The 25,696-nt window shown below is 39.7% G+C and overlaps 1 protein-coding gene across 2 annotated transcripts; it reads left to right on the top strand.

The window, feature by feature from the left end:
- The first annotated feature begins 128 nt into the window (after nt 1–128).
- LOC127518796 (polypeptide N-acetylgalactosaminyltransferase 5) lies at nt 129–23,600 on the top strand. 2 transcript variants are annotated; one of them, XM_051905932.1, is made up of 10 exons: nt 129–264; nt 7,920–8,086; nt 8,954–9,073; nt 9,283–9,418; nt 10,177–10,296; nt 11,506–11,623; nt 12,584–12,913; nt 13,061–13,141; nt 13,244–13,387; nt 23,065–23,600. In XM_051905932.1, the coding sequence occupies exons 3-10, from the start codon at nt 8,983–8,985 to the stop codon at nt 23,200–23,202; spliced, it is 1,158 nt and encodes a 385-aa protein (XP_051761892.1). In that variant the 5' UTR covers nt 129–264; nt 7,920–8,086; nt 8,954–8,982; the 3' UTR covers nt 23,203–23,600. The 2 variants fall into 2 exon arrangements, with proteins under 2 accessions (XP_051761892.1, XP_051761891.1); XM_051905931.1 differs by lacking the exon at nt 129–264 and adding an exon at nt 5,679–7,806.
- Nucleotides 23,601–25,696: the final 2,096 nt, after the last annotated feature.

The following is a 25,696-nucleotide window of genomic DNA, read 5'->3' as shown; positions in this document are numbered from 1 at the left end:
GTCCCCAGATGACCTACTACTTCCGCCAAGATTCTGAAGTATGCATCCTATGGACACTTTAGTATCCCATGAGGCACAGGAGAGGATGACTGGAGGTGAACCGATGCAACTGACTCTCGCAGGTCACATGATAATGACAACATAGCGGATGTAGTATGTCCAGATTACATTCATACTACACACATTCATATCATATATAACATACTTTTTTAACATACAAAATGGATCATTACAAACTGTTGGTGATGCAGCATATCAGATCACGTAAGTATGGCATGTATTTTGTGGATATTTGCTAACATTTGATTCTGAATGAGTTTGATAGTGCTGCACGGCTAACAGGGCTAAGGCTACACACAGTTGGAGAGCCTCGATAAGAATGCAGATGCGTTTAAGAATTATATAGACTACAAGTGTTTTCATGTTAAAAATGAAAATAACAACATGGTTCTGGTCTCCGTGAATACAGTAAGAAACAATGGTAACTTTAACCACATTTAACAGTACATTAGCAACATGCTAACAAAACATTTAGAAAGACAATTTACAAATATCACTAAATATATCATAATATCATGGATCATGAACAGTTATTATCGATCCATCTGCCATTTTCGCTATTGTCATTGCTTGCTCCACAACGTTAATACTGCTTTGAACATGGACTGGTATATGCAAAAGTTGGGGGCGTACATATTAATGACCCCGACTGTTGCGTCACAGTTGATGTTATGTTGAGATTCGCCTGTTTTTCCGTGGCGTTTTTCATGCACGAGATTTACATATGAAGGAGGAAACAATGGTGTTTGAGGCTCATGGCATGTCATTTCCATGTACAGAACTCTTATTATTCAACTATGCCAAGGTAAATTCAATTTTCAATTCTAGGGCACCTTTAAATTCAAATGTAGTATCTACTCAGACAGTATGCGATTTCGGACACACCAACAATATTGGAAAATATGAGGGTCCGTGGCTGTACCTTTGGAGAAAGCGTAGCGGCTAACTTGGATTACGTGTACATTGATAACCAATCACATTACAGCCTTGTGCCACAGTCAATCACTGTTTGCAGATACCATAGAAATGAATGAGAAGTGCCATAAACTGAATCATACCTGTCATGCAATTGTCCGTGACTTCTCTTATAAAACAGCACTTTTTTCGGTGTAAACTCTAAAAATAGATTAATCCAAAACAAATGCTTAAGAGCAAACCTGTTGAAGATTAGCTGATGGGCTGTCGATTCATTAAATGATGAGCTATTTCGTCACAAAAGTGGTTTATTCAGTGTAGTTTTAAAAAATGGATGTCAAAATGGATGTAAATTACACACACCCATAACGAAAATGCGAATTTTGAAGCAGTTATGTTCATTTTTGGAAACATGCGTTTTTTAATAAGTAACTAGATTAGATAGTTTGAGTGTGAGCAGTGTACGTTGTATAACAAAATGTCAAAGTATCGTCAAATTATGTTTAAGAGGCTTTATTTTACTCATAAATTGAAAAACCCTATTATAAAACCCCATAGGAAAATGTCAAAGGAACTAGCGGCGAATTAGACTGAAGTCATACCTGCACAACTTTGGTCGTAACTCTATTAAGACCGTATAGGCTCCATCTCACTTCCGCCCTGTGGCTGCTGTCCTAAAACTGCTTTTGTGTTCTAAACAGTTAAAACACACGACATGTAAATTTTCACGTAGATGTACTCCATCATCAGACATTTATATTATAAATATTTTTAGGTAATAATATAAGTAATTATATTCAAAAGTGATATTTCACTAGGCTCGTGCCCAGTAAAAGGGGTCTAGCGACACACCTTAATGTGACCTTTTCTCAGCACCAAATTTTGGGTACACTGGGTATGTTTATATTTACCTGTTATTAAATGAACTAAGCTGCCATCTAGTGACAGAGTGTTCAACAGCTGAAAAATACAATGAATCTCCCCACTTCCCGGCAGTGTTCCCTCTCTAATTTAACCACACCTTTATCTGAATCAATCACCTTAACTAATTAAGGTTCTTGGGTTTCGAAAATTACAGTTAGGTGTGTTGGAGCAAAGTCAGAACTAAACTAGAAAATGGATCTCCGGAATCTGGAATGAGGAACCCTGCTCTAGAATTTTATTGCATGGTGTAGCATTAATTTTATTCCACAGCAGAAATTACTGGAATAGAAGGAGGTGTCTATATACTGTACTTTTGATTATACTATGTCAGTATCTCTAGTTAAGTACAACACTGTACAAACCTCTCTCTCTATCATAATGCTTCATATAGGGGGGAATTCAGGTTGATTGGGACACTTTTTGCCATTGAGATGAATGGGAAAAAGTATCCCAATCAACTTGAATTCACCCCTAATGTAATTAGAAATTAACCTGTTATCTAACATTTTATATTGCATAATAAGGTATTTGTATTGTATCTTTAGTTGAGATTTACTGTCTCATGGATAAGTGTTTCTTTAAGTGTATCTAATACAAAGTGCTTTGATGGAAAAAAACAGTGATCATAAAAATCTGCCATGACAGAAGACATAGAGAGCCATATAAATGAACATAAGAAAAATCAACTGAAGATTTAAAAAGACTTAAAATGTTGTGTGTTTACAATAGCATTTTTTGTGTTTACAATATCATTTATTGTATTAAATTTAATGCTTTATTTATATTTATTGAGAATACCTGTAATGTAATATATATGTAAATAGATTTCAGTAATTGTTTTAAGACATTGATTTAATTGAAGCAATTGTAAATCAATTTATGCCACACTGTTTTCATGTTATCAAAATTGAAATCAATTTTCAGGTGGGCAAATATTGTGCCTTAATAGAGTGAGTTCATTTATAACATTGAATGTGATTATATACAATATAACTAGACTTTTTTTTTTTTTTTTTTTTTTTTACGTATTTTTGTTACTTTCTCCCTCTGCCACTCATGCTGATTGGCAGAAACTGATGGGCTGGGTTTGTCTCTGCCTGCAAAAGAGAGATTTACATATTTGAGGCGAGGTCCTGTTTCAAGGCTAGCGCTTGACATAATAGATGCACCATCTCAGCCCCAAACACTGTAATCCAGGACTAATTAAAAAGGGTGCTGCAGTGTGAGGATGGGTATACAACTAACCATTACAACAGTCCAATTCATTTATTTGACTGCTGCGGTAGCAGTGGTGGAGATGATCACTCATTACGGCTATTTACAGCTAATCACAGCTGCAGGAAATAGCATACAGATTTCCCACACACTGCCATACTAGTTAAAGGGAGTGAAAAAGGAAGCAATTGATTTCAAATTAATTGTTTGAAAGGTTTTCTCAATAGGAGCCATCTCTCTAAACAAGCTGCACATTTAGTATAAAATGTAATCATACTTAATTAAAGCCCTAACAAATTGCATACATCATAGTTAACATGGGCAGATAGTACAGCAGGAAATGTTATGAAGCAAATTAGCTCCAACAATGAAAGAAAATGACCTCACATAACTAAATATTACGGTCGTTTCCATGAGCCATATTTCTTAATGAATTCTCTAATTAATTTAATTCACACATTGTGCATAATTTGAAACAGGAAATGTCACTGGGTCAGATTTAACCATAGTCATGCTGGCTGTCGGTTTCAACAAGAGACACATTAGTTAAACATGACCTCTATGCAAATGAAAGACCAACTGTTGTAATTTTAATTCCAAATCCCTAATTAGCATGTTATAAAGACACAACGCAAGATTGTTCCACTCAACTCAGGACATGCCAGAGTCATTTTTGTGGGGTCTGGAAAGATCTCAATTAAGGGGGTTGTCTGCATTACAGGGCTCTTTTCAAGATAACATGTTCAACCACAGTAATTACATCTACCACTATTATATTCATTTGGAATAAACAGGTAGCATTTTGAGTCTACACTAATTTACCATTCTCTCCAGGGTTATTTAAGACACCAGTCAAAATGCTTCTTTTACATTTTTCTAATTCAAATACAATTTTCAATATATATGTTTTAAATAACAAGTGAACTGAAAAAAAAAAAAAAAAAAAAAAAATAGCATGAATTTTAGAATTTGTTAGTTTTTAGACTGTTTGCTATATGTTCCAGGTTTCCTTTATTGACAGCTCAACTTTATTAATCATTAATAATTAATCATTAATAATGTTGTCTATCTTATCTACTTTTTATTTATATATTGTCTCACATTAAAAAAAAAAAAAAAAAAAAACTTTAGCAATTCACCCACACTTTCGGATTTTATGTTTGTCGCTGAAGGTGTGTTGTGTGTGTAATAATACTGTGCTGTTTATTTCAAACCCTTTAGTTTATTCTAGAAGAACAAACACAGACAAGGCTTTCAGGTTTTGTCTATTGCAACAAAACAGGTTAGACCAGACTTTATCTAAATAACAGGTTTTAAATCTTTCACAATCTTTCACAGACTGTGAGATTACATAGATATAACAATGTTAATATCTTAAAATCCTCAACCTTATATACTCTAAAATTACTGTAGCAGTACCATGGTACAGGTAAGGTATCATGGTAATAATGTGATACTTTGAATTATACTATAGAAGGCAATTTTTTGATATGAATTATACTAATTATACAATATAGGCAATTGTGTGAATGAATCATGTATGAATTTCTTTAGAAAACTTTTTTTTTCATTTAATTTTTAAATGGATGAGTTGAAGCACATACTCAATACTAAAAAACATCCTTATTTCCTCATTAAGTTGACTGAGAGAATACAGATACAAATCTAATCAAAGAAATTAAAATATAAGATGTTACATATATATATACACTACCAGTCAAAAGTTTGGAAACATTACTATTTTTAATGTTTTTGAACGAAGTCTCTTATGCTCATTAAGGCTGCATTTATTTCATAATTAATACAGAAAAAAAACAATAATATTGTGAAATATTATTACAATTTAAAATTATGGTTTTCTATTTTAATATACTTTAAAATATAATTTATTTCTGTGATGCAAAGCTGAATTGTCAGCATCATTACTCCAGTCTTCAGTGTCATGTGATCCTTCAGAAATCATTGTAATATGCTGATTATCAATGTTGGAAACAGTTGTGCTGCTTAATATTATTTTATTACCTGTGATACTTTTTCAGGATTCTTTAATGAATAAAAAGTTAAAAAATATCAGCATTTATTTAAAATAGAAATCTTTTGCAACAATATACACTACCATTCAAAAGTTTGGGGTCAGTGTAATCATTTGACACTGAAGACTGGAGTAATGATGCTGAAAATTCAGCTTTGCATCAAAGAAATAAATTATATTTTAAAGTATATTAAAATAGAAAACCATAATTTGAAATTGTAATAATATTTCACAATATTAATGTTTTTTCTGTATTTATTATGAAATAAATGCAGCCTTAATGAGCATAACAGACTTCTTCAAAAACATTAAAAATAGTAATGTTTCCAAACTTTTGACTGGTAGTGTGTGTGTGTGTGTATATATATATATATATATATATATATATATATATATATATATATATATATATATACACACACACACTATTTTTACTTATTTATTTTTTCATTTTACATTCCCATTGGGTAGCCTATATTATCATTCTAATATGTGTAAAATAGTAGGAATTATCCCGCACTATTGACCAGTAATGTAGGCTACATATTATACCTAAATATACCATGCCATTGCCATGGTAATCCATCAACAACAAAAAAAAGTTTTGAACGAATGTATTGACTAACATGCAGTAATGAGTATGTCCGAAACACACCCTGATCAGGAATTCATTTCTGAATATCGCTCAAAATATTGACACGTCGCCACATAAGTGTGTGTAGCCTACGTGTAAAATAGGGCTGGTCTGATGTGCAGGACGCTAGCAGGAACTAGGCTTACAAGGAGGATGTCCTTAACCCAGTGGAACACATGAACATGTATGTGTGTGTGCTCAGAAGTGGCACCAGATAATTGTCGAATTGAACCTTTCAGAATATCGAAACGAGTGCCGAAAACATTCATTTGAGAAGACCGGAGCAGCACGAGTGTGATGACAAACTTCGCGACGACGATCTCACTAGGAAGTTTCACGCGACTATTTCAGCGTTCAATGAAACGAAATATCTAATGTGGATTTGCTGTGGATCTAATATGCCTTTGAGTGCAAAACTGCGGAAGTTTGCCAGGAGTTTTTAGTTCATACTGCAGAAATGTTGCCACGCAGTCGTTTTTGATTTCGGGATGTTTACTGAAGTAGTGCCCTTCTATGGCTAAGTTCTCACTCTCAGTGCTTGGCAATGACAACATTTACTAACATGTTTTGGTGCTCTTAAATTTACACCACCAGTCACAACTGGAATAAACATCGTCTGTATGGCCAGGTAAACTACAATCAAATCCCGTTTCTATTATCGCGATAACTAAAATAACGCCTGTAACCATAGCGACAGAGTTGTTTCATTTTAATTCTGCTAACCTTTGCGGCTTCTCTGCTATGTTGTTAAAAACGTTGGTTCCAATTGATCCCGTTCCTTTTGTTTAGTATTTCTATCTTGGCCCACATACCTAACAGAAAACATATCTGTTTCTAATTCATTTGCGACTTGTGAATATTTCAGGTAGTCAAGTCACCTTAAGAATGTGGATTCGGTCTATTTCAGTACTTAACTGTGTGAATATTTAAAAAAAAAAAAAAAAATGAAGTTTAGGAAGTATTTCAGAGGCAGTGGGAGGGTCCTGGCGTTTGTGTTTATTGCATCTGTAATCTGGCTTCTCTTTGATATGGCAGCATTGCGGATATCCATCAATGATGTGAATCAGGATCTCAAAGAGAGAGAAATTGTACTAAACCAGGGAAGGAGGAAAGGCAATGTAGAGGGTGTCTTGAAACATCCACTGCAAAAAGTAAACATAGACAAGAGGGAGTTTTTAAAAAACAGAAACAGGTTTGAAAGAAAAGTTGATGAGGTTTACAGAAAGTGGCCAAAGTTTAGGACAGAAACCCAAGCTCTGCTAAAACATGACAAACATTTGAATCCAATGTTAGTGGCTGGCAAGTCTTTTGTGGAACAAAAGGAGGTAATTAATCAAAGCAAAGTGAATCAAACTGTGAAATCACTTGTGAAAGGAACAATTATTAGTATCTCCCCCAAAATAAATGAGACAAAAACTGTTATTAACGGTAAAGTGAACAGTATAACTGCAAAGATGAACAAAATAAATGCTGCTGTTAATGGACAGACAGAAGCAAATCTAGATGTTAAAGCACATTTACTTACTAAAGCACTGCCTGCTGTCCAGGAGAAAATGTATCCTCCTGCGCTCAAAGAAAACACTGTGGTGAAAATACATCATAACAATGACACACTATTGATGTCACATAACGAAGTACATGTAGATGCGGGTTTACAAAAGAACTTGAGTAATGATTTGCTCAAACCAGCAGAGACTGATAAACCGAAAAATATTATTGACAATAGAGAGAACTATGTCAATACTTTCAACAAAACTAAACCAGATATTACTCAAAAAGCAGCAGAAGAGGTACTGCACTCTAGTGTGCGGACGAGGAGGTCAGGTGGGCTTCATAAGGTTATGGCCCTAGATGTGACAGACATGCCCAGAGATCTGCAGGCCATGGGACAGTTTGGACAGCCTGCAAGAGTTCCCAGAGACAAAGAACTGGAGAGTCGAAGACGTTGGAGTGAAGGATATTTTAATGTATTCCTGAGTGAACAGATACCAATAGATAGAGCCATTCCAGACACCAGACCCCAAACGTGAGTTTGAACCATAGAATAATTTTGTTGTATTCAGGCAGGTCAAATTTTATGTTATGGAAAGAACATGTACCACATTTATGTGTAACACCTCCATACCCTGTATTGTTTAGATGTTCAGAAAATCTTGTTCATGATGACCTGCCCAATACGAGTGTGATCTTCTGCTTTGTGGATGAGGTTTGGTCAACTCTGCTGCGCTCGGTACACAGTGTGCTCAACAGGTCTCCTCCACATCTGCTGAAAGAGATCATTCTGGTGGATGACTGCAGCACCAAAGGTCTGAGGGAACAATTCTGTGCTGATTTACTTACATTTTAAAGAAATTATGTGAATCATGTGAGCTTAGTGACAGGGTTTTTATCTAATAGTTAAAAGCTTTAGATCTTACACGTAGTGTTATGATCACAAGTGATCAGCACTAAATACAGAGGTAAACAGTCTTGTGTTTCACAGTTATCCATACAGTAACTGGTTAATTCTTCAATAAGGAACTCCTTTGACTACTTGAAATCTTGAAAAGTGAACTTAAGTGAAACCTTCAAGTGTAACTTATTAAACAATGCTTAATCTATGACAAAACATCACAAGTCCTGGAAAAAAAATATAAGCATGGATTTGATCATTGAAGAAAACGTTAGGAAAAGCCTCAGACTTATATTCTGACTTGTAGGCCTGGTTTCACAGACAGGGCTTAGATTGAGCCAGGATTAGGGCTTAGTTTAAAAAGGACATTTAAGTAGCTTTCATAAATGTGCCTTAGAATAATAAAACATTACTGTTGCGCATCTTTAGACAAAACAATGACAATGACATATCTTATATGTCATATGACAATGACATATCTTATATTTTAAGATATGTCAGTGCAAGTTGCTTTCAGTTAAAACAGCTCAAACATGCGTTTTAGTCTGGGATTAAGTTTAAACCTTGTCTGTGAAAACCGGGGGATTGACTTATATTAGACTTGTATATGTTATTATTATCTGTTCTTTAAAATGAAGCAAAATTTAAGCATTTTTGCTTTAAAATTGTCATAAAAGAAAAAAGAAAAATGTACCTCTAATTAAAGAAGCAATTGAAGGTATGTTAGTTCTCACATTTCTGTGGTTTTGTTTCTCTATGAGGGATTTTGTTTGTGTTCTAGACTACCTGAAGGAGCAGTTGGATGTTTATATGTCTCAGTTCCCTAAAGTACGTATCATCCGTCTGAAAGAGAGACAAGGCCTCATCAGAGCCAGGATGGCAGGGGCCTCTGCTGCTACAGGTACTGTACACTCGCATTCAGTTCAATTCAGTTTACTGAGAAAGTTTCAATATATACAGTAGCAGTATGGGTCGGGATTGTTCTTGGATTTGTGCTTAATTTAATCGGTTTGGGATACATGGACAGCTGTTATCTCTGCTATAAACAATACATTTTGTTTTAGTGTTTGGCTGTAATAGTTGTTTCAGCAGATGTTGTTTCATCTGCAGGTGAAGTGTTGACATTCCTGGACTCTCACATTGAGTGTAACGTAGGGTGGCTGGAGCCACTGTTAGAAAGAGTTTACCTGGACCGCAAAAAAGTGGTCTGTCCTGTTATTGAGGTCATCAGCGATAAGGACATGAGGTAATGAAGTATATTCAGTTATGCAATTAAAAAAACTGTTGAGCTCCCCTTTTGTACAAGGTACTTCAAAGAATAAAATGGTGTAACAGTAGGATACAACGGGGTAAAAGGCACATTTGATTTGATTTTCTGTTAAACCACTAGATGGCACAAAAACTTATATCATATAATAAAATATCATTTATTGTTACTAGTGTACATCTATATTAAATTATTTTGAGATCTCCTTCAATGCTTTCACAATCTTTACTTTTTAAAATAATTTTGTTTCTGTATTTTTAAAATATGTTTTTATATTAACATATTTTAATGACAGTATATATAAAAGAATTCATTTTATTGAACAAAAATTAATTATTTTATTTATCAAAATAAACAGAAAATAGTTAAAACTTTGCTAAAGTGATTGTTTTGAACAAGTATTAACTTATTAAAAACATTATTTTAGCTAAAGTATTTGTGCCTTTTGCCACATGCTGGTGAGCCTTTTACCCCATGTGTGGGGTAAAAGGCCCCCCTCGCCACCTCATACATTTATAAGATTTTTAAACAAAATAAACCTCTTTTATGATTTATTTTTACACAAAATATGTTGGTTCATAAATGTTTAATACAAACGTAGATATTTTTTTCTGCAATCATACATTATGGACGTAGTGAAAAGCACATTTTTTTTCTTAAGGTGTGCCATGTCCATGTCCTCATGAGACTAAATTCATGCGCTGAAATGTATTTATTTTCTGTTGGTTTTGTTGCAGTTACATGCTTGTTGATAACTTCCAAAGAGGCATTTTCAGATGGCCACTGGTGTTTGGCTGGAGTGCTCTACCTGAGGAATATATTAGAAAGAACCAGGTCAAGGATTCAGACCCCATCAGGTAACGTCAGCATAAACAATATATATACATTGCAAATAAGCCATCTAAACTTCACAAATCTTGGTACACATGGACAACAGGACATTCTGAGTAAACATGACAAATTTGTGATGAATTTCCAATGCTCAGTCGGGCTAATAGCAGTTTCTAATCTATCTAGTGGGAATGACAGAGATCAAGGCCGTAATACTAATGTTTGTCCACCAGAGAGAGCCACAGGATAAGAAAACATTTACGTCGCATTGATTTAGTTTGATAATTAAAAAGTTGTGATTTTCAAAAAGCCTATAGACAGTTAAATGTTACCTTAATTTATATATATCCTAATAAAATTTAAAACATATTTGTCAGTTGCCATTAGTTGCCAGACATGACTGAATGTGTTGCTGTCCAATTCAACAAAGATACAATATTATTTGTCTTTTTTAACATAATACATAGAATAATAATTCCCTAAATGGATGATATAGCCATGTATCACCATATAGTTTACATAAGTCGTGATTCACATTAAGAGCTCACATTCTGATTCACATTAAGAGCTGAACAAACTTATCCTGTTTAATTGGTCAGCAGATCCTCATTTACAGAAGAGATTCAGTTTTGTGTCCCAGTCCAAGTTCTATCATTTTGTTCAACAATAAGATCACCCAGCTCATCTCAGATCATGAAAAAAAGAAAGTTGTACACAAAAAAAAAAAAAAAAAAAAATCATTCAAAGTCATTTATTCTTTCATAAATGAAACACCATATTATGGCCCGGTTTCACAGACAGGGCTTAGACTAAGCAAGGATTAGGCCTTAGTTCAATTAGGGCATTTAAGTAGCTTTTATAAACATGCCCTAAGAAAAAAAACATTACTAGTGTGCATCTTGAGACAAAACAATGGCACCAACATATTTTAAGATATGCCAGTGCAAGTTGCTTTCAGTTAAAACGGCTACAATATGCATTTTAGTCTGGGACTAGCTTAAGCCTTGTCTGTGAAACCGGGGGATTGTATAATTGTTTTTTAATGTTCATGCAGATATTACACTATTACAAATTAACTATTAAGAATATTATAGACATAGTAGTTTCAGTATCAGTTCTAATTATAGCCTATACTCAATAATGTTTTAAGATGTAAGAAAATATATTAGTCTGAACTGCAGTTAAAGGTGTTTTGTGGCAGTTAGCATATGTGGTGTGTTTTTATTCTTGCACAGGTGTCCTGTTATGGCAGGGGGTCTTTTCTCTATAGATAAGAGATATTTCTATGAGCTGGGGGCATATGACCCAGGCCTGGATGTCTGGGGTGGGGAAAACATGGAAATCTCTTTCAAGGTAAATTAGCAAAGGTTTATTACCAGAGACCAATTTCTTTTCTTTTTTTTTTTTTTGATAAAAATAGTTTATTGTATGGCATTTTTGGCTGCTTTCTCTCCTTTTTTTCTTTGCATGCAGACTTACCCCCATGTCATCCAAGATGCATATGTCTTTCTTTCTTCAGTCGAAAAAAAAAAAAAAAAGGTTTTTGAAGAAAACATTCCAGGATTCCCAGCTGAGGAATAGGGCTCTTATCTAGTGAAACGATCTGTCATTTTATAAAAAAAAAAATATATAAATAAAAATTATATACTTTTTAACCACAAATGCTTGTCTTGCACTAGCTGCGTGGTGCATTATGTAATCACATTGGAAAGGTCACGTGTGACGTATAGGGCAAAAAACTTCATCTCATTTTCTCCTCCAACTTCAAAATCATTCGACATCGTTGTATTACCTTTTTTTTGTAAAGTCTGTTTGACTTAGTCTTTGCACGTTCACTTTTTGGATCGGTACCTCCGCCTACTGTACGTCATGCGTGACCTTTCCAATGTGATTACGTAACGCTTGGCGCATCGCAGAGCAGTACAAGACGAGCATTTGTGGTTAAAAGGTATATACATTTTTTATTAGAAAATAATCATTTTTTTTAGAAAATGACCGATCGTTTCGCTAGACAAGACCTTTATTCCACAGCTGGGATTGTGTAGAGCCCTTTGAAGCTGCATTGAAACTGCAGTTTGGACCTTCAACCCGTTGTACCCTGGTGAAGTCCACTATATGGAGAAAAATCCTGGAATGTTTTCCTCAAAAACCTTAATTTCTTTTCGAATGAAGAAAGTAAATTATCAGGAAATGTTAATTCTGAAGTGAACTAATCTTTAATGAAAAACAGAAAGATGACTATGTTTGCTCTATGAGCTATACTCAAATAATTGTATAGTCCCAGTGGCAGGTAATGTGTTATTTGTGCTGTAGATCTGGATGTGTGGTGGCGAGATTGAAATCATCCCCTGCTCACGTGTCGGCCACATCTTCCGCGGCGATAATCCTTACAAGTTCCCTAAAGACCGTGTGAAGACAGTCGAGAGAAACTTGGCCAGGGTTGTAGAGGTGTGGCTGGATGAATATAAAGAGCTCTTTTATGGCCATGGCTACCACCACCTGCTGGACAAAAGTGTGACTGATATAGGAAATCTGACAGAACAGATTCAGCTGAGAGAAAAACTCAAGTGTAAAAGCTTTAAATGGTACTTGGAGAATGTCTACCCAGACCTAGATGCCCCTCTGGTCAAAGCTGAAGGAGTGGTAGGTAGAGAATATATAAACTTCAGGGGATATTTATTATAGAGGATATATTATTTGCTGAATACGCCTAATTCTTGGAGAAATTCTGCTTGTATTGTTTGTTAGTTGTATTGTTTTCTGTTTAGACATTTTCCTTTCTTTTTTCAGATTTTCAATGCTGGAGCCAGAAAATGTTTGGTATTTCAAAATGGTATATTTTTTTTGGATAAATGTGATGTCACAAATAAGGTAAATCCAAATTAGATGTATTATTCACATGCATATTCTATTCTGCTATATAATCTTTCATCATAAAAGCACTGCTTATTTCTGCTTTCTCATGCCTCACAGAGTCAGCAGTTTAGCTACACCTGGTTAAGGATGCTTCGACAGAACACTTCCTGTTTGGCTCCTCAGGAAACACAGATTATCATGGAACCATGTGACAACACTAAGCCACATCTCCGCTGGATGCACAAGTCTGGTAAAGTTTTGGTAAGTCCTGGGCAAAATACAATCTCCAGGTATAGTATCATTGATACCCTTTAGCCATGACTTATTCACCATACAGCACTAGCCTTGAGTATCTTGCTTTTATAAAATGGTTACCACACAATACATATATTAAAGCCAAAAATATGTATCAATGCTACTTTCATGCAAAGTAAAATCTCTAAATCTCTAAAAGTCTCTGACCCTGAACAGCAAAAGAATGTTCCTGGGTGTAGTATGCGTCATCTCATGGAGCTCAAATAAAAACAGATTAGGAACCCTTCTCATGCACTGTCATTATTGTTTTTAAACACAGTATGTGATATTTCCTCGAACAAATACAGCTGTTTATCTTTCAGCATGAGAAATATTACTGTCTTTGTTTACAACATTGTTTCAGTCTCTTGCAATATAAAAGTCTTTGCTACTGACTCATTGAAAAAAAGACTAATCTTTGGAGTTCTAGCTACGGTCCAAGTTTGGTGCGGATCCGAGGCGGGGTTCCAGAGTTTGGCTTTTCCCCCCCAGAAATTTGAAAATTCGTATCTCGGCCGTCCCGGGTGCCGGTCTCGTTCAAAGCGTCTCCCTGAGATCTAGCTACGGCCCGAGTTTGGTGCAGACCCGAGGCGGGGTTCCAGAGTTATGGCCGTTTTTCCGCGGAAACAGGAAAAAATTCATAACTTGGCCCCCCGGGGGCCACGACCCTGGGGGCGGTCTCATTCGAAACGTCTCCCCGAGATCTAACGTTTCAAATTTGGTGTGGATCCAACGCGGGGTTCTGGAGTTATTCGCGTTTAAAGGAATCGAGTTGCACGTCTAATCCTCCAGGGCGTAAAAAGTGGAATTCTGGGCCAGGGAAGGCTCAGGGACCCCGGTTAACACTTGAGATCGCGCGCGACGTGGTTCTAGTGCTGCAGCACAGAACCATGGCCAGGGACCCATCTCGGCTTCGGGGAGGGAGGGTACCTGGGTGGCCGGTTGTCCTCCGGGCCGGTCCCCGTCACCCGACGCGCCAGTCACCCTCCCTAATTCCTCCGGGAGGGTCCCCGTCACCCAACTCTAGTGTCATCCTCGCTGACACTAGAGTCGGGTGACAGGGATCCGCCCGGAGGAATTAGTGAGGGTGACACTGGAGTCGGGTGACAGGGATCCGCCTGGAGGAATTAGCGAGGGTGACACTAGAGTCTGGGTGACAGGGATCCGCCCGGAGGAATTAGCGAGGGTGACACTAGAGTCGGGTGACTTGACATTTGACTTGACATTTGATATTCAACAGTGCTTTGATCTGCCTGCATTGACACTATTCTTTAAGAGCTGCTGTGCAGCCAAACAATGTACCAGTTATCAATGTAAAGCTGCTTTGACACAATCTACATTGTAAAAAGCGCTATAAAAATAAAGGTGACTTGACTTGACAGGGACCCGACCGGAGGAATCCGACCTCCTCCCCAAAACGAGTTGCGCATCCAAAGATCCATGGCTCTCAGCGTCCTCTTCCATGCCGGCGGAGGTGGCCCGCCGTGGGTCAGCGTCAGATTGAGCCGCCATCTGGAGGTAGTGGCTGGGCGCAGAAGCGTCAAAATGAGGCCATCGTAGCAATGGGTAGGGGGAGCTCCCACGGACTTTGGTTCTGATGCGACGTGAGGACATAGTCTCAGGAGTGAAAAAAAACTCCTCCGGGCGGATACCCATCACCCGACTCCACTCTGGGGGCTCATTGGGCTTACAAGGCAGAAACAGTGGCCCGTCCTGGGCAAGGAGCATATTCCGCCGCGGTGGTGGAACTCTGGGAGCTTGGGGAAGTCCCAGGGGGCTCATGTGACGAGACAAAGGGCCAGAGGCGGAGCCCCTTCGTGGGCATGGAGCCTATTCCTCCACTGCAGTGGTGGTGGATGTCTGGGAGCTTGGGCAACTCCCAGGGGGCTCATGCTTTCAGTATTTAAGAGTATCTGAACGTTTTCCATTCAAAAGCTGTGAGGGATTTTTCTCTTTCTCATCTTTACGGTTGTTTGATTATTACTGATGTCATCATAGACAGCTGAAGAATAAGCTGTATTCACAATAACGCACAGATCTCTTTTGAAATATAAGATGTTTTTGTCCTGTCTGTTTAATCCTTTAAGACATCTAACTGACTGTGTTTACATTAATTTAGTGTCATAAAAGCATTTCGAGATGCAAGTAAACATTTAAACACTTAAACGGAGTCTCACACAGCCACTTGCGCGAGCGCACTTCACAAAGTGCACGTGGAAATTGAAAGCAGCTTTCTGTCAGTGAGTTTCATATTTACAAAATATAAGCCCACAACACTCCAAACAACATAAATGATTCCGTCGTAGAGCATTTGTAAGGAAAATAGCCCTACCGGCAGGCGAGAACTCAAGCTGCAAGCATGTTTCTCTCATAGCGCATATCCTGTGCAGTGATGAACCATGCGAATGTCCGCGCAATGGGCATAATTCCCTCTAGCTTTTCCGAACTGTATGAAGGGGTTTTTTTTTATAGAAGGTTCAAGTGGTGTGTGTATGAGAGGAAATGGAAACAAGCAGAATACAGTTGTTCCCATTCAGTCAGTCACGTTCGACGTTACATGGATACTGACGTAATGGGGTCTCGCTTGGGAGCCCAATCTCCTCCAAGGGTACAAAACGAGCCAATGGGAATTGGCCAGTGAGATTTACATGCCGGGCCACACCCCCGGCATCCGGGTATAAATAGGACCGGCCTACTCACTTCCATTTATACTTTTTGCTTCGGAGCCGAGCGGTTGTACAGCGATCGCTCTTCCAATTCACCTCTACTGAGAGTAAATTTCTGAGCAAATAACAGCAATTTTAATTGCTATCAGGAGAACACTCTGAAAACAGCAATTTTAATTGCTATTTTGCTTGCAGCTCGTCGAGGGATCTCTCTGCAGGTGTGATGTCGCATTCCAGTGGTGTTTGCATCCAGCTTGCTGTTTACACAGGGCAGCATTCGCCCCTGGGCGTTTCAGCTATGAGTATTTCCCTAAAAGAGCAAGCACGGCAGTGCATTTATGCCCGCAGAGTGCTGCCACCCGGTGGAATCATCCATGTCTCCCATTTAGTGCCTGTGAGGTGATGGCAGCTCTAGATGTTAAGCCTTACAGTGCTGCTGGACAGACCACCTCCTTCTTGCATGCTATGGTCATCCTGCTGGCCAAGGCAACGCACGAGGGTAGTTCTGAGCCGGGGTTAATGCAGGACACGCGCATACTGACTGACCTTGCCCTCTGGGCGATAGAAGTCACAGCTCGGGCCCTCGGCCAGACGATGTCCACCTTGGTGGTCCAGGAATGCCATCTTTGGCTAAATCTTGCTGAGACGCGAGATGTCAACGAAGTGCGCTTTCTTGACGCTCCCGTCTCAAAAGGTGATCTCTTTGGCGACACTGGCAGGGATTGCACAGCAGTTCCCGACAGTGCAGAAGCAGACTTCTCCACTGTGGTCCAGTCTGCTTCTCACCAAGAACATCCCCCTGCGAGCAGTGCTCCGCTCCGGCTCTGCCGTGAGGCCAAGCCCTCTGCAGGAAGGTGATGCAGCCCGTCCCCAGGTCACCGCTAAACCTAATGGTTAGCGAGGCGGCCTTGGGATGGGTGACCCGGAGTTTCAGGGAACGGCTCTTTCTTAGGAGCTGGTGTACGCACAACTCCTTCCCCCGGAGGAGAATTTTACTACTGTTCCGCCATTGGCTCAATGGCCAGTGGTCCCAAATTCTCAAGAAAGAGTGGTTTCCTGACTCTCTGGTCATACAGGGTGTGAGCGACGCTCTGCTTCCTCCTTCCCAGCCCCTGTCGTTCAAGTTGCTTACGCAAGAATGCATCCTCGTGTGCGTTCACCCCACGATTGGTTTGCAGCGATTGACCTGAAGGACGTGTACTCTTGTTCACCTCGACAGACCGTTTTGCGCTCTGCTTCGAGGGTCGAGCATACCAGTACTAGGTCCTCCCCATTTGGCTGTCCCTGCCTACCCGTGTCTTTCCAAAGCCGTGGAAGCTGTCTTACCCTGCTCAGGGAGGTGGGCATTCGCATCTTGAACTATCTTCAGGACTGACCCATTCTGATTTACTCCCGAGATCAGTCATGCGAACACAGGGATCTGGTGCCCAGACACTACAGCCATCTGGGGTTTCGGGTCAACTGGGAGAAGAGCAAGCTCTTCTCTGTGCAGAGCATCTCTTTTCTCAGTGTGGAGACGGACTCAGTCAGTATGACTGTGTGTCTCGCCAGCGAGCACGCACAGTCGGTGCTGAACTGCCTGAATACATTCTCGCAGAAAACAGTGGTTCCACTGAAGCAATTCAGAGGCTCCTGGGGCATATGGCATTCGTAGCCTCAGTCACTCCGCTCGGATTGCTGCATATGAGACCGCTTCAGCACTGGCTACACAACCGAGTCCCGAGGTGGGCATGGCGCCAGGGCACGCTCCGTGTGATCATCACACCGAGCTGTTGCCATACATTCAGCCCATGGTCAGACCTTGCCTTTCTACGGGCCAGAGTGCCCCTAATACAAGTGTCCAGGCATGTTGTTGTCACAACAGATGCCTCCACCACCAGCTGGGGTGCCATATGCAGTGGCCAGGTGGCGTCGGGCTCCTAGACAGGACCCCAATGCCACTGGCATTTCAAATGCCTCGAGTTGCTAGCAGTACTCCTTGCCCTGCGCCGGTTTTGACATGGCAAACTTGTACTTGTCCGGACGGACAACACATCAACCGTAGCGTACATCAACCACCAGGGTAGTCTACGCTCCCGTCACATGTTGCCATCTCCTCCTTTGGAGTCAGCGCCGACATTTATATCCCGGGCGAGCTCAATCGTGCGGCCAATGCGCTCTCACGACAGCTTACGCTCCCGGGGGAATGGAGACTCCACCCCCAGGTGGTCCAGCTGATTTGGAGCCGATTCGGGGATGCACAGGTAGTCCTGTTCGCTTCCCACAAATCCGCTCACCGCCAGTTGTTACTCCCTGTCCGAGTGGGGACCCTCGGCACGGATACACTGGCACACAGCTGGCCCCGGGGCCTACGCAAATATGCGTTTCCCCCAGTGAGCCTTCTCGCACAGACACTGTGCAAGGTCAGGGAGGACGAGGAGCAGGTCTTGCTAGTTGCGCCGTACTGGCCCAACCGGACCTGGTTGCCAGAACTGATGCTCCTCGTGACAGCCCATCCCTGGCGTATCCCCCTGAGGAAGGACCTCCTTTCTCAGGGGCAGGCCACCATGTGGCACCCACATCCCGACCTCTGGAACCTCCACATGTGGTCTCTGGACGGGACGCGGAGGACTTTAGTGGCCTACCGCCCGCGGTAGTTGACACTATCACTTCGGCTAGAGCCCCCTCTACGAGGCGCGCTTATGCCGTGAAGTGGAGTCTGTTTGCTGAGTGGTGTTCTTCCCGTCGGGAAGACCCCCGAAAATGCTGGTCAGCGCTGTGCTATCCTTCCTTCAAATTGGCTTGGAGAGAGGCTGTCCCCCTCCACCTTGAAGGTCTATGTGGCCGCCATTGCAGCACATCACGATGTGGTCGAGGGCAGGTCACTAGGAAGGCACAACCTGATCATCAGGTTCCTCAGAGGCGCCAGGAGGTTAAACCCTCCTAGGCCTCGCCTCATTCCCTCCCTTCGAGCTCCTTGAGTCAGTCGAGCTGAAACATCTGTCTTTGAAGACAGTGCTCCTGACCGTGCTCGCTTCTTTTAGAGGGTCGGGGACCTGCAAGCATTTTCGGTCAGCGAATCATGCCTAGAATTCGAGCCGGCTTCCTCTCACGTTATCTTCCATTGGACCCCATTACGTCAGTATCGACGTAACGTCGAACGTGACTGACTGAATGGGAACGTCTAGGTTACTATTGTAACCCCTGTTCCCTAAAGGAGGGAACAGAGACGTTACGTCCCCTTGCCATAACCCTGAGTCACCGCTGAATGGCCGGGTGCCCTGGCTCGGCTCCTTAGCAAAATATGAATGGAAGTGAATAGGCTGGTCCTATTTATAACCGGATGCCGGGGGTGTGGCCCGGCATGTAAATCTCACTGGCCAATTCCAATTGGCTCATTTTGTACCCTTGGAGGTGATTGGGCTCCCAAGCGAGACCCCATTACGTCAGTATCAACGTAACCAATAGTAACCTAGACGTTTCTGACGGTGCGTGTCCACTGGCGCGGAGCAAGCGTATTCAGTTCATTCCTATGGAAGTTGAGCATCTTCAGGCTCACGAGAGTGAAGCTCAACTTCCATATGAATGAACTGAAAACGCTCGCTCTGCGCCGTGGACACGCACACTCAGCGTCATCTCGAAACTGCGGTTAAAAATAAGCTTGAATCGTTGAAGAGAGAATCGCGATGCATCGATTTTTTTTTTTTTTTTTTTTTTTTTTTTTTTCTCCCACCCCTAATAATTATATATGTTACAGCTTCAAAAAATGCTGTTATAATTGCTGTTATATTATGCATTTGTGTGGGGTAGTGGGGGGGGGGCAGTGTTCTGCATTGTAAATGTGTTCAAATCTGACCACTTCATATCTGTGTGAAGTCTGCATTGCGACTGATTGATTTTTATTTGAAAAAAAAAAACAAAAAAAAACCATTGCCCATATTCCTCACATTCCATTCATTCCTATGCAGGTCAAATTGACCCATGAGTTACTATTTTTATTACAACCACATAAACTCCTCGAATCCAGTCATTTTTGTGTGTGTGTGTGTGTGTGTGTGTATTCCAAGTTCAAGTGCGACAAAAGTCTTGGACCACTCCGATGAACACTCGATTAAAAATAAATAAATAAATAAAAATTAATTTCGGGTCAAAATGACCCGTGGGATGGATGAGGGTTTTAATGTCCTAAGTTATTGGAACTGTGAACTTAATTGTCTACCACCTGTACACTGTTAGGGCCAGATTTACTAACAGCTTGTACCAGTGCCAACCCTCTTTTGGCGTTAAAAACTACTGTCAGGATTTACTAAAAATATGTAGTGAAAAATTAGTGCTGGAAAGGCATATGCGAGAGTTGGCATTTGTAGGAATTTCCCTTTCAGATGCAAAGTTATTGGGAGGAGAGTATTTAAGTAAATCATGCAAGCTGATTTACTAAGGTTTGTGCTAGTCAGTTTACTGGTATTTGCCGCCCCCCAAAAAAGCATGTCACTAATTTGCCAGACGCTAATTTGCCCTGCTCTTGGTAGATTGCGTTGGTCATTATGGAAATGACGATTATCGTCATTAGGTCACGCATAAAACTTCCCACTCCCAGCTGCATATTTTATATATAGCTTTTTTTTTTTCTTTTTTTTTTTTGTGTGTGTGTGGGTACAGTACAGTATCCTGAAAAAGGGGCTTTTCTTTTTTTGGTGAGTTTTCCACAAGATTTTAGAATGTTTCTGTGGGAATTTTTGCCCATTTATCCAGTAGAGCAGTGGTTCTCAAACCTGTCCTGGAGTACCACCAGCCCTGCACATTTTGTATGTCTCCTTATATCTGACACACCTATTTCAGGTCTTGCAGTCTCTACTAATAAGCTCATGAGTTGAAACAGGTATGATAGATGAGGGAGACATACAAAATGTGCAGGGCTGGTGGTACTTCAGAACAGGATTGAGAACCACTGCAGTAGTGCATTTGTGAGGTCAGGCACTGATTTTGGATGAGAAGGCTCTGTTCCAGTTCATCCCAAAGGTGTTTGTTGGGGTTCAGGTCAGGGCTCTGTGCTGGCCAGTCAAGTTTTTCCACACCAAACTTATCAAACCATGTCTTTATGGACTTTGCTTTGTGCACTGGAGCACAGTCATGCTGGAATAGAAAAGGGCCTTCCCCAAACTTCCCACAAAGTTGTAAGCATAGCATTGTCTAAACCGTCTTGGTATGCTGAAGCATTAAGTTCTCCCTTCACTGGAAGTAAGGGGCCTAGCTCAACCCCTAAAAAATAGCCCCATACCATTATCTGTACTCCACCAAACTTTACAGTTGGCACAGTGCAATCAGACAGGTCATGTTAAACCGGTATCTGCCAAACCCAGACTCGCAAATTAGACTGCCAGAGCCTGGGTCAACTTTCTTATTTGCATATTTGCGGTGTCGGTGTCACTGGTTGGATAAACGCAGCACGCGACCTGTTTAGATAGCTCTATAGCATTGTGCATCCTCGTATTGCCAACTGTACTATCGAGTTAATACTGAATGGACATTTCAGACTATAAAGGTAAGAATGAAACGGTCTCTTCTTCACTCAAATTGTAGCGTTTTCTGTCAGCATTTGACGTTTTCTCTCAAATGCCGAATTCATACAATGCGCAGTGTTTCTGTGACTGTCCAAAGCAGGCAAATATGAATACGTGATTGGTTGTCTGCTAAGCGTCAAGCTGTAACATTCTAGTTCCGCATCATTTCAAACTGTACAAGTTTGGCACCACAATGCGGGGTTAAAAGCGGAACAGGGTTTCATAACCCTGGGTAAAAACTATATTTCAACTGCAACAACATTGTGAACTTTTATAAAGAAACGTTTGGTCATTATCTTTTAAAGGCATCACTATGCAAAAACACATTAGGAGAGTTCTCCGCATGAAAGACCCATGACTGGCAGATCAACTTGCTACTACATTTCTCTCCGATACAGTAGGAAATGAAATTGAATGTGGAGGATTTTTACTGTGACAAGATGATTGACAGGGCAGTTAAAAACAGAGATGAGATGCACATATTATAGCAACAGAGTGGTCTGTTAAAGACGTAATTATGACGAATTAGTATGTCCCAAAGCTTGCCTATTATTCTGCTACACAATCAAGAGTATGTACTTTTTCTTTGCAAAAATGGTACATAATTTTAAGGCATAGTATAAGTAGGCGAACTGGGACACAGCATCAATCTTCAATTTAAACAATTTTGTAAAATAAAATAAAAAAACATTTAAAAATACAAAAAAAAAAAAAATGGTAGAACAAATAAATAGCCTATATATTAATTATCTTTTATTGTGCAAGACTATCATAGTATGAAAGGCTCCAATACAGAGTGGCACAAAAGCACTTATGCATATGATGATGTACTTAAAGCAACATGGAGTCCCAGGTATATGTTATATTGTGTGCACAACACTAAGAGTATCTGTCCAACTGTTTACTGAACCTTTGTCATTGTCATTTTTGTTTTGTTTTTATTCTAATTACTGTGTAAATGACATGTTTTATTCAGTCCTTTCCTCTGATAGTGTGCACCACACCATTCAGAATCACCCATAAAAATCATCCCAGAAAAATAGTAATTTTAAACAAATGCCCTGACCTTTATGTTCAGATTACGCATAATAATGGGAACATTGGAACATCTTGGAGAGAGTATTATTATGCTGACTGTAGTAAATGAATGCGACACTGTTTGAAGATTCTGAATGGAGAATGACATTTGACAGCTGCTGCAAAGGGAAGAGTTTCGGTGAACTTGAAAAGTTTAAAACACTTGAAATAAAATGCACTAAACCTTTTGTGGTGCCTTTTTGTCCTTTTTTGAGCTTTTGACCGATACCCGATCTGACAAAAAAATTCCGTATCGGTGCATCCCTAGCTGTATGTACTCTTGGGAACCTGGCTCAAGTGTGTTTAGTTCAAGTGTGTAATCATTGTTTGACTAAAGTCTGCCTTCTATATTTCTGTCTAGACGGATCATGTGATGATAGAGAGTCATTCCCAACCCATCTGTCTGGAAGCTGGAGTTAAAGCTGGCATCTACCTTAAGAACTGTGATGCCATCAATACTTTTCAGAAATGGCAGTTCACGCACTACTACGCTCAGTGAAATGCTCCTGAATATCACTCGCATCACAACTCTGTCTCCTCTGTCCATTGATTTTTGTTTATTATTATTATTTTCTTTGTTTGTTTGTTTTTAAATATGTGTGGTTTGAGGAAATGGGTTTTGGTCCATTTAATATCTTTGTCCATTTGAGTAATGCAGATGTGCAATTGGTTTTTTTTTTTTTTTTTTTTACATTCTTACTCATAATTGTTTGGGGATCACATTAAGAATTCAGGTCTCTCTTTTGGCCGATTCAGATTATTCATATTTTAGGGTTTTTGTGAGAAATATTTTGGATATTGATAGCAAATCATACACAGGGGTTTTGCACAACAAAAAACATTTTTAAATACCCTTATGATGATTCTTCACAATAAAGTTCTAGTTGTTTCTGTCAAGGATTTCATTTTTCACATCTTGTTGAAGTTGGTAAGAAATGTCTGGTATGAAATGACTGTTATCTTATTGTGTATTTCCAAGTGAAACAGCTTATCAAACAAAAATGTAGATTGGATTGTGAAAAGTGAGTGTTGCATACTTCTAAGGGCCACTGACCAAACGACCATTTCCAGTGTTGTGGCTGAAGGTTTTCTGTGCATTCTGTATTTTCCTTGCACTATTGTGCATAACACTTAAGTTATTGCAGTTTAAGTTATTTAGTTGTAGTTAAATCACTATTTGACTCCATTTTATCATGACCTTGAATTTAGGTTGGAATGCCAATTGATAATTGGTCATTTATATAATAATTTGTCTTAACATTTTTGATTTTCCAATCTTAGATAACTCACAATCATAACTAACTTAGACAGAAGTACAATATTATTGACAATATTATTTAGATGTCCATCCAGGTTTTTTTTTTTGTTTTGTTTTTTTTTTTTTTTAACTTAAGTGCCCAGACCAACACAAAACATTCTACAAATGGAGACTTGAACTAACCATTTTTGCACTAAACAGGATCCTATTTGTCTAACAAAAGGCCCGCAGGCCAAAACTGTCCAAAACCTCCATTTCATTTCATGTGGCCCATGAGTTAATTTCTAAAAAAAAAAAAAAAAAAAGTACGATTGAAATGTCTTAACAATGCCCAGTCAATATTAACCCTTTACGTGTATCATACGTGTGTTCATTGTGTGCTGTAAAGTACTACTAAAGTACTACTCTGGCACTGAGCCAGAGACAGACTTGCTCAGCATTTGTTGTATATCACAGCTGTTCTTTGTGTGTGTGTGTGTGTGAGTGTGTGTGTGTGTGTGTGTGTGTGTGTGTATATAATATATAATATATATATATATATATATATATATATATATATGTATATCTTTCCATCACAATCACAATCCCAAAACATGACGATAATCGTAGCAGTGCGCCCATGTCTGCCTTACACTTGAAACATAATAGTGACGTATTGGGGAACATTTTGTGGAGAAAGTTTGTGAGCTGATTGATGCATACTTCCCTACTATATAGTAGGTGAAAAGCAGTATGTAACAAAAGAAGTATGTCCGAATTCACAGTACTCAAACAAGAGTAGGCAAAAAGTACTCGAATGACCTACTACTTCCAGCGAGATTCTGAAGTGTGCATGTGATGGACACTTTACTCTCCCATGAGGCCACGGGAGAGGATTTGTGGATGGCAGTGAAGCAATGCAACTGATGCTGATTGGTCATGTTGACAGTAACAACAAGGTGGTACATCCGAAATACATTCATACTACACACATTCATACCATTTAGAACATACATTTTTAGCATTTGTTAAGTAATTCTCTTTTTAAAATTATACTCGAGAGTATGCGTTTTCAGATGCAGTCATGGTCTTATTATTGGGAGATATGAGGGTCTGTGGCTCTGCCATTTGGGTGGGGATGCAAAGCGGGAGATCAGTGTCTTGGCATATGTAGTGCGTGATAAATTGAGTATGATTTTTGATCAACTAGATACCCTGTATGCCAGAGAATCCCCTTTGCCTGTCCTCAGGTCACAGTTTTTTAGTTGTAGGGAGAAGTCAGATGACTCTTTTAAAGCTTTTTTGAAGTTTGAGAGAAATTTCTGTAGGTTACAGAGGAGCAGCCCAGTGGGAACCCTGGTTGAAGACCATCTAAAGGAACAGTTACTGATGGAGATGGAGGATGGGCCATTGCTGAGGACGTTTAAGATGTATGCCCATCGCAACCCAGAGGGAACATTTGCGGAGCTGCACCAGGAGGCCCTGTCGTTGGAGATGGAGTATGGTCACACTAGGTATGAGACCATTTATGCTGCTATAAGCAGGCCTTATGCATGTAATTCATGCCCACAAAGGCCTGACTAGAGAGCTGAGTTGAAAAGTTAGATTTTTGGAAGAGTTTAAGGAACAGATTTGAGAGCTGACTCAGGAAGTGATGAGGGAGCTGAGGCCTCCTAACCCTGCAACCCCTATAATGTGTGTTCTAAGTGATATGCCAGCCCAACAGGAAGTCAGCTGTTATGGGTTGTTTGAAAAA

The sequence above is a fragment of the Ctenopharyngodon idella genome, chromosome 9 (assembly GCF_019924925.1).
Source record: "Ctenopharyngodon idella isolate HZGC_01 chromosome 9, HZGC01, whole genome shotgun sequence".
In the NCBI taxonomy this organism is placed as follows: Eukaryota; Metazoa; Chordata; class Actinopteri; order Cypriniformes; family Xenocyprididae; genus Ctenopharyngodon; species Ctenopharyngodon idella.
Note: the sequence above shows the minus strand (reverse complement) of the source record. Positions and strands in the feature narration are given on the sequence as shown.

Bases quoted from the DNA above. Each gene is read 5' to 3' on its own strand.
- LOC127518796 (XM_051905931.1), top strand. From the start codon at position 6,725: ATGAAGTTTAGGAAGTATTTCAGAGGCAGTGGGAGGGTCCTGGCGTTT. The intron at 9,419-10,176 runs GTAATGAAGTAT...GTTTTGTTGCAG, and splicing joins ATCAGCGATAAGGACATGAG to TTACATGCTTGTTGATAACT. The intron at 12,914-13,060 runs GTAGGTAGAGAA...TTCTTTTTTCAG, and splicing joins TGGTCAAAGCTGAAGGAGTG to ATTTTCAATGCTGGAGCCAG.